The following is a 9,742-nucleotide window of genomic DNA, read 5'->3' as shown; positions in this document are numbered from 1 at the left end:
ATATATATAATTACTACCTCAAATGTATGCATTAATAATTTGCGATACCTTTGTAATAGCTTGGCGTATCAGAGGATGAGCTGGGAAGCCTTGAAGAAGTCAATCAATGGTCTTGTCAATAAAGTGAACGTTTCTAATATAGAAAATATCATTCATGAGCTCCTTCAGGAAAATATTGTTCGGGGAAGGTAAGTCTTGGTATTTTAAAATAACTCTTCTGCTTTTCTGGTAATATGTGTACATCACTATGTGTAGTGTATGGGTGTTAGCCAGATTTTAAAATTAACCTTAGGCTATATTCTCCTATGCAGAGTAGTCCCTTACTTGGGAAAGGGTTTGTATGCTTGGTGAAATAAAAGAGTGCCACAGATGGTGTATGTTTCCTTTTCTCAAAGGTGTTCCCTGTGTATTTTACTTGAATGACTTGTAAGTTATAGTTGTCACTGTTGATTTCTTTTTGTAGTGCTGGATATTTTTTCCTCTGGGACTTTTGTAGACCATTTAGCAAAACAAGTTTTACTGCAGTTACCTGGCTGCACTGTTTACTGTTGTAATGTAGACAAAAGATGATTATTCTATATGAGCTCAGTACTAAGCCATGGTGACTGTGCAGGTATTGTGTGGTGTCTTTTTTTCCTAGCTTTAGTTTTGATGTCATTAGAGGTTAAACCTGCAAGTTTAAAGGAGTAGGGGTTTCATAGGTTGGCTACCATTTAAATAAAAAAAAACAGACTACCAGCTACAAAATATCCAGAAATAAATCTCTTTCCAATAGATGGCAACACTTTTTCTGTCACAAATTAATCACTGTTATTTAAGGAAGTATAGCTAAGGAATGCATTGCTTTCATGTGTGTTATTCCTGATGGAAAGATCAGAATCCTGCAACTAGTATAAGAATAACAGAAGAGCATTAAGTAAAATCTAGAAAGTAAGCAAGTAGTTTCTGAATATGATTTCTGTTAAAAGTAATAAGTCTCAGTCTTCTACAGGACTGTTTTTTACTTGCCTGCATTTCATGTTGCTGAAACTTTTCATACAAGGAGTAGTATTTTAATTTAAAAATATGCTTATTGAATGTTTTTAGAGTATACTTGTCTGTGGAAGTTTGTGTGTGGCCTATAAGCTTATAAATTTCAAACTGACATTGATGCAAAATAGCACCATTTCCCTTCTGCTTACAGTTAATTTTGACTTGCAAATTTGCACAAAAGTGCATATAAAAGTAATTACATTAAGGTTTACCTAGCTGTCAGGTTCTTTTCTTGTTTTTTTAATAAGTGGAAGATAAATAAGATCTGAAACAGACCTATTTCAGTTTGTAAGCAAGACCTAACTCCTAGTTTCAAAATGCAGACATTACCATTCTGTGCACTAGTGTGAAATGAGTCCTATTCAGTTTGTCAGTTCCAAAGTAAGTAGGAATAAGGTCCCTATGCAGGTTGTATTTAGTACCGTGTAGGAGGATTTTTTTAGGATTTCAATAGACCACTAATAAGATAGTTGGGTACCAGTGTGTACTTTGAAGATTCACATTTGGAGAGCTTTTGTTCTTCCTCCTCACTCATTTGTGATTGCCTAATACAGCAAAAGTCAAACTGTGCATTCTCCAAAGCATTACAAAAAGCAGTCTTTCCAGATTGTAGTCTTGATAATAAATGTTGGGAGAGAACATTAGAATAAGAAAAGAGCTATTACCTCACAAGCCCTGTGTTTACATTCATTTAGGCTCTAAGTAGTAGGCTTGTAAGCCTACTGAGCAGTTCTCAATTTCAAAACATAATAATTATGTTGAAAATACCCAGTTTAATTTGAGAAAAACATTGAAAAGCATTACTTTCCATATTTTAGTTTTACTGAACATTGTTTTATTACCCTAAGGTAGATTGTTGTTGTTTAGAACCTTTTATGGAAATGTCATTATTATTTCTTAGAAGTATGTTATGCTTGTTTAAGTTATCATACTGACATAAAATTCTGTGGGTTTTATAAACAGGTGCAGAACAAATGGGTTTGGTTTTTTTGTCAAACAGGATTGTGTTTTTCAGCTGAGGAGGAGAAACAGTACAATCATATGAATTTCTAAGCTAAGAAGAGCCTACATTAGGGTTAAAAAGGGATAATTGTAGGATACAAGATGGCTTTTTGCATACCTAGCATTGTCCAATGTAATTCTGATATGAAGAAGAAAGAAAGATAAGTTACCAGATTAGGAAATTCTCAGCTCAGATACATTTGGGCAGCACATTTTGCAAAACTTCCTTTGTGACACGATAAACAGTGGCTTGAAAATGGCCATCTGGTATCTTTCAGCTATTCCAACTTCACAATACTATTTTATGTGCTAAGTACTGAATAAAATCATTATATGTTTCATTACCAGAAAAATCTCAAAACTTAGGTATTTTCATATTTTTACAGGGGATTGCTGTCTAGATCCATTTTGCAAGCTCAGAGTGCCTCTCCAATTTTTACTCATGTTTATGCAGCTCTTGTAGCAATTATCAATTCCAAGTTTCCAAATATTGGTGAATTGATTCTCAAGAGGTTGATACTAAATTTTCGGAAAGGATATCGCAGAAATGACAAGGTATGTAAAATTCAAAGAAGCAACTTGCTGAAACTTGTAATTCTGCTGTGTTAACTTTGTATCAAGTGTTTTCAAAGTACATACTTCAAAGGAACACAGTCAAGGCCTGGGTTGAGATCAATCTTTGGTAGTATTTAAGTGTATCGTGAAAGTTTGATAACCTTCTCTGGGTTGTTACTGTGATAGTTTTTCCTAATTGTGGACAGTTACCAGTATCCCAAAATTAGTTTCGTGACTTAGATTGTGATATGCACAAATCTATAGTATGTCTGAGTTATAAATTTTTTCTTCCATATGTTAAAATTTCCTATTTTATTTCTTTTGCAGCAACTCTGTCTAACATCTTCAAAATTTGTTGCACATTTGATGAATCAGAATGTGGTATGTTACTTTATGTTTCTACTCAGTCTGAACACTATATGGCTAATACTTAGTTTTAGGACAGCAGTAGCCTAAGTGAACATGCTCTCCCTCTTTTAAAGGTTGCTGAAAATCTGAGTGTGGTGCCTGTTTTAAGTTGTTAAGACCTTTTTAGAAAAGACGTTGGTAATTGCTTGTGCAGTTGTCATCACTTATCTTTACATTTCTGCTCCACATTTTCCACAGACTTCATAAGTATGTTTGGACTAGTATTCAGACAAGTCTTGATGCAAATCAAGTATCATCTGAGGATCTGTCCCACAGATCTTAAACAGAGTTTTCTTGCAACACGTGTGTAAGCAGAACTCTAGCCTCAGTCACATCTAGATCAGATTTGTATCCAGCTCTGTGCCACCCATTTATGTGTTAGAAATTATGATACTCGAATTTAAATAATGGCAAGAAGCAGCAGTTCAGGAATGCATTGGGCATGTCCAGCATTTTGGTAAAGAGGAAACTAATCCAAGATGTACCATTTGCTTATATGTCTGATCATGGAAAACCTGCTTTAATTATAAGAGACAGTGCACTTGGAATTAGTCTCAGTAATGCAAGTGCTGTTTTATTTGCTTCTTGGAAAGGCATTCTGTTTTTTCCTTAATGGCAAAATGTTGTTGGCTGTTTATTCACTTCAACAGTGTGGTCACATTCACTACAAAGTCAGTGTAAATACAGGTGGTAAAACTGGATTTGAAATTGACTTCCTTTTGATCAGCTTTGTCCCACTACTGTTGCCTTGTGTGTGTGATTAAACAAGTGACACCCTCAAAGGCTGGGCAGGTCTACGTAGTAAATCACTGATGATTGTGTAACATTGTACATTCTAATTCTTGACTGATACTCTTTCCACAGGCTCATGAGGTTTTATGTTTGGAAATGCTCACTTTGCTGCTTGAAAGGCCTACTGATGACAGCATTGAAGTAGCAATTGGATTTATTAAAGAGAGTGGGCTCAAATTAACAGAAGTTTCTCCTAGAGGTATTAATGGTAAGTACAGTTAGCCAAAACGTACCTTTTTTGGCATTTGTATTTGTGAATCCTTTTCATATTTACATTTCTGTCTTTTCCAAAGCAATCTTTGACCGTCTGCGACACATTCTGCATGAATCTAAAATCGATATGCGCGTTCAGTATATGATAGAAGTCATGTTTGCTGTTCGGAAAGATGGCTTCAAGGATCATCCAATCATTCCAGCAGGATTAGATCTAGTGGAGGAGGAGGATCAGTTTACTCATATGTTGCCATTAGAAGATGACTACAACCCAGAGGATGTTCTTAGTAAGTTAGACATGGAAGATAATTCTGTGACTCTGTTCCTCATGAAAACAAATTCACGATGAAGCATTTGGGTTTTTCCTTCTGTATTTTAAATAAAGATTCTTTTTTTGTTCTAAAGATGTTTTCAAGATGGACCCAAACTTTATGGAAAATGAGGAGAAATACAAAACACTGAAGAAAGGTAGGGGGATTTGTCTGTGCACATTTTATATATGATATTTATGTATTTACATAGGACATTTACTTACCCAACTGTTGTCAACCTTTATTATTTAACAGTGGGTGATACTTCTATCCTAGATAACTGTTGTTCAGTTCATCATAGAGCTTTCTAATGTATTCTTGCTATTGAGTGTTGTTTCTCCAGCTATGTTTTCATTCAGTTATGACATGTCTTTCTACCTCTGCCACATTCTCCACCTGGGACACCTTTTCACTCCTGGGGTGCGGGATCGAGGTTTTGGGGTTTTTTTGTATCGATACCACTGTGTTCTGTCTTCTTTAATCTGGGACACTGCTCTTTCAGAAATTCTCGATGAAGGTGACAGTGAATCTGAAGGAGATCAGGAAGCTGGAAGTAGTGAGGAAGATGAAGAAGATGATGAAGAGGAGGATGAAGATGGTAAGTGTATGAGTGGCACCTTACTAATGATTGGTTGTAGATGGAGCAGGAAAGAAAAGCTTAAGTTATTAGATGTTTTGCAAAGCTAAGATGTTCAAGTGTTAAGGGATGTTTTTATCTTAAGTTATTCCCAGATAAACGTGTTTACTAGCAAATAGTATAAAAGTAGTGGTCTGAAAGGAAGCATTCAGCACAGCCAGAAAAAGAAGTGCAACTGTGCCTGATTTATTCTGGATTGTATCAGTTTCCTCTCAGAAAAACCTTGTAAACATCAGACATGAAAAATAGCAAATGGGAAAACATTTCCTCACACTTTCTAGTGCTCTATCATGTTTTTAAGTCACTTTCAAAATCAGAATGGGTTTTCTTACAACTGTATCTACATCCTCTATCTCACTTCTTAGTTCAGTACAGCCCTCTTTTGATCTGTAGAGGCAGTCAATGTTTACACATTTTCAAAGAATGTATTCAATTCCCAGGCAAAATAAATTGATGGGTAAGCATAATTGAAGTGGTTGTGCAGACTGCATGAAAAGCTAGTGAAGTAGAATACGAGGAGTGGATTTTCTCACTGGTTTAGTGGAGTATTTCACAGAAGAGCAGAGCTTCCAGGCCGATGATAAATATGAATGCTCATACTTTTTCAGCTTTTTTTTGCTTTTACTAAGTTTCAAAAAACTGAAGGAATAGTAAATACCTTACAAATGAAAATGTTTCCAGAATGGTTTGGTCCAGAGTGGATTTTTCTACACTTACTCCAGGACAGAACAGAACTTTGCAGAATGCTCTAACATAGATTCTACACCTAACAGAAATGAAGAATTTGGTGTTAAAATCAGGGATACAGCATAAAGCATCATATAGCTGAATTATGCAGAAAATAGCTTGCTAACAATGTAGACAAGGAATAGTAAATCCAGACGTTGCAGTGGCTAAGTCATGTGAAAAGTCTTTGAGAGTTACCCTCTTAAACTGTATCTCTAAATATTTACCTGTTAGTTGCAATTAGGAAAAAAAAAAAATCAGTATTTGCCTCATCTGTGAAAATAAAGATGATAAAATACATAAACCTGCTATGCAGGATAAATATTTCCAGAAAAAGTATCACATAGTGTACTACAGACTTAGTAAATAGTAAATAGAGCTGTTCTAAGAGATTACTACATGCATCTTGATTGTTCTGCGCTTCACAAAGCCATGTTTTTCTTTTCCAGGTCAGAAAGTTACTGTCCATGACAAAACAGAAATTAACCTGGTCTCCTTCCGTCGTACCATTTATCTTGCTATTCAGTCAAGGTAAGTAGACTTTGTCCACCTATGAGTGTAGCTCTTTTGAAATGAGTGAACTGTGATTCTCCTTCTTCTAAAACTGCCCTTAAAGTGAAGTTTAAAATATAGAAAAAAGGTAGGGAAGCATTCTTTATGGAGCCTGATGTGATTGTGTAAAGCAGACTGTTTTGACAAATGTGTATCCAAATTATCATTCTAAGACAAATCTTGTTTGTCTCAAAATGTTTGAGTGGTGAGCTGGGACTTCTCTATGATGATGGTGGAGTCAGAATTTGTTGAGTGAACAAAAGTCAGTGATTTTCATATCATACAGCATACTAAAAATCTGAAACAATTTGTGATACACTTAGAAAATCTGTAGAGTTTCTCTGCTTCTGAGAGGAAGGAGTTCTGCAGTTTGGTTCTCCTTAGGCCTGCTGCTATTTGAAAACAAATACAGATAGCAACCCTGAAATATACTCCATTTGTAATCATCTTGAGGATGCAGTACGTGGCACATACTGCAATCTAAGCATGGTGGTGTAACTCCTCTCTCAGCTGTGTGAAAGGAGAGATTGATCTGTTGCATGTCACTTAATTCTATCATTAAAAGTAGACATGGCCCATAATATTCTGCAGGTCTCAACCTATATGAGGAGTGTGATAATGTAGTTGTGGTGTCAATTAGACATGTGAATTAATACTATACTGAGAGATAGGAGTGGCTCTTATATTTCTCAGTTACTGTTCAATACTTTCTTGCCATATTTAAGTTTGTTCATGTTATACTCAGGTAGGGGGGAGATACTTGCCTACTGGTAGCTAAAGGCTTTCAGTATGCAAGAACAGGAGTGCAAAGAGGAGGGTGTGGTATGTAAGCTTTTGGACCTGATGTGCAGTGCTTGCATTTCAGTGTGTTTCAGAATGTGCAGAATGAGCTGCCGTGTTTGTGTTTTGTTAAGTTTTGTAAGATGATGTAATTACATGCCAAAAATTTGGCATGTAATAATGACTTGAGTCATCTTGTTTTCAGGCTGTCTACAAATGTAATCACTTTGGAGTAATTTTTGGATACAAAATCATGAAATACAAAATGTTTATTAAAAAAAATGACAACAAAAATTTTTTAAAATGCCATCATATCAAAGAGCTGAGATACTTTATTTCAAAACAGTTGAAGTTTCAGCACCAACTGATTGTATATATTTGTATTATTCTGAAATGTTTTTAGTGTAGCATATATTGTACAGATAATGAGAACTATTTTTTCTATTCAGCTTAGACTTTGAAGAATGTGCTCACAAACTGCTGAAGATGGACTTTCCTGAAAGTCAGACTGTAAGCCTTGCTTCTTATTCTCTTTTGTTATTAACATTATTAAGAAATAGTACTATGGTAGTATCTAAAATCCTTGCTCATATTCTGGGACCAACAACCAAATGAATGAGAGCGATTCCTTACAGCTGTTCCTCAGAATGAATCTCACAACCTTTAGAGCAGACAGTCTGACCCATGTGTCATAAGCTATTTGTCTTATGCATTTGCTCCTTTTGTCAAGCAACTAAAATATTAGCTTATAGCCTTTTTTCAAAGCTCTGTCTCTGGAAGAACTTAGGAGTTGAAGATAGTATTTGCAGGCAGCAATAGACTTTATCAGTAGGGCTTGAAATTTAGCACAGTGCTAAAAGTGTGTGTTGTTTTCTTGCCTTCAGAGACTTCATTGAATAAACACTGTATTGAATTAATGCAGTTTTGAGTATGATTGCTTTGCTGTAATCTTTGAGATGATCAAACAAAAGTTGTTTTGTCTTCAAGAAGTTGTTTTGTCTTTGTATTGATTTGTAAAATCAATACACTTGGTATGATTTCAAGTAAACTGTCCTTCATCCAATGCTTAATATTCAGTACTGGTAGAATGTAAATACTCATCTGGTTTTATAAACAGCTTTTCAGTCAGCTGTAAGTGATCATCATGGGAGTTGCACTTGAGAGAGCTGTTTATTTTCTTGTGTCTTTAATTATACTGTTCTGTTTTGTTTGATAGAATGTATGTAAGAATTAACCTTATAATACTGACTAGTAAGGGGAGATCTGGCCTATAGTTAGGTGTTCTCTGAGAACTGGTTTGCCCATAATTTTTTTCAATTTTTGTACTATTTTGTTATAAGCAGTTTACATGGAAGTTAACTAAGAATTGAGATGGTCTATTTTTTTAATCTAGTTCTCTAATTCTGTGCATGAAATGCAATACTAAGCATGCACAAGATTATAATTCTCAGTAAAACATAGCCTGAAGAATTTTAAAGAGTAAAAATATCTTGTTTTCCAGCAAATCAATTTAGCTATGAAGAATAGAGTGCAATCTAGAATATATGTACTAGATCATACAACTGAATTATAATGTGCAACACTACTTATTTGTTCAGAGAGCTACTTAACTCTTGGCATTTAGTACTGCAATTTGTGTCAACTCCTAACTTTTGTGGGCAAGATCTGCTCAGGAGAAATAAATTTCAGAGGGAAGGAAGTAAAAAAAACCCCAACCAATCCCAACCCATTAGTCAGAAGCTTAGATTCATTAAAAAAATTGGTCTTATTTCACAACTTTATTTAGAATTTTTGAGAGTTGTTGCAATATTGGCTGCCAGGTTATTTTATTTTGCTTTCTGTGAGTCCTTTGCTTGCTGCAAATAAAAATAACCAGACATGCACAGATGAGTTTAAGGTGTAGCTTTTCACATCCTTTATGGGGTGTTAATTTACTGAATATGAATCTTTGTTATATAATCTTGTAAAGGGCTACATTTCTGTCTCAGCCTTGACAAACTTTGTTTTCCCTGTCAATCAGAAAATAAGAATGTGACTGTTACTGTATGCAAAAATAAATGTGCAAACATGTAGTTCTTTCCTGCTGCACTGCAAGCACAGAAATTGTTACTCCTAATTCTGTTGAAGAACTCTCAGAGCAACTTTCAAGCCTATTAAGTCTTAAGAAAGTATGGGTAAATTGAATATATATGGAACTCTTGGTAACCAGTTCAGAATAGAGCAGCTTTGTGACCAGCAGCACTGTAATGTCTGAAATGTTTCCACTAACTTTAATGTATTTTTATAGAAGAATTGATTGGAGAAGACAAAATATGATGTCCCATTAGCTGTCTAGTCAAGTTTCTAGGCAATATTAATTTGTTCCCTTAACATCTCATTCCAACAGATTTTTAACTATCACTGTGCTTTGGAAATTGTGCAAAATTCAATAAGCATCACAGTTCCTAATATTAAGATTTATTGTGTTCTTTGAATACTACTACGTTTAGATTAATAAGAATTTATGGGCTTGAATGTTAGTTTGTGGTGCTTAGATAATTTATTTTGGTTACACATCACCACCCTATTAAAAAAAGGGGAATTTGAGGTTATGTAGTTATGAATTGCTATGAATATATAGAAATAAGGTCCTTAATGGGGGCAAAAAGAAAAATACTTCCTGATCAGTCTGACAGCAGAAAGAACAACCAGATATAGGCAATAAAATTATACAGATGTTTATGGGGCTTGAGTC

At 34.9% G+C, this 9,742-nt stretch overlaps 1 protein-coding gene across 1 annotated transcript in view; it reads left to right on the top strand.

Annotated features, from left to right (window-relative positions):
- Window positions 1-59: 59 nt before the first annotated feature.
- Window positions 60-9,742, top strand: part of CWC22 (CWC22 spliceosome-associated protein) — a gene marked incomplete at its 5' end in the record, with an annotated part of 24,341 nt that continues 14,658 nt past the window's right edge. Inside the window, 9 exons of the mRNA XM_009078063.1 lie at window positions 60-188; window positions 2,421-2,589; window positions 2,917-2,970; window positions 3,862-3,997; window positions 4,083-4,289; window positions 4,408-4,470; window positions 4,816-4,911; window positions 6,126-6,207; window positions 7,458-7,518. Coding sequence (XP_009076311.1) covers window positions 60-188; window positions 2,421-2,589; window positions 2,917-2,970; window positions 3,862-3,997; window positions 4,083-4,289; window positions 4,408-4,470; window positions 4,816-4,911; window positions 6,126-6,207; window positions 7,458-7,518 — 997 coding nt within the window. The remainder of the gene's footprint in view (window positions 189-2,420; window positions 2,590-2,916; window positions 2,971-3,861; window positions 3,998-4,082; window positions 4,290-4,407; window positions 4,471-4,815; window positions 4,912-6,125; window positions 6,208-7,457; window positions 7,519-9,742) is intronic.

This window comes from Acanthisitta chloris, unplaced genomic scaffold, assembly GCF_000695815.1.
Source record: "Acanthisitta chloris isolate BGI_N310 unplaced genomic scaffold, ASM69581v1 scaffold21727, whole genome shotgun sequence".
NCBI lineage: Eukaryota > Metazoa > Chordata > Aves > Passeriformes > Acanthisittidae > Acanthisitta > Acanthisitta chloris.
The sequence above is the reverse complement of the archived record's forward strand: the minus strand, read 5'-3'. Positions and strand labels throughout refer to the sequence as shown.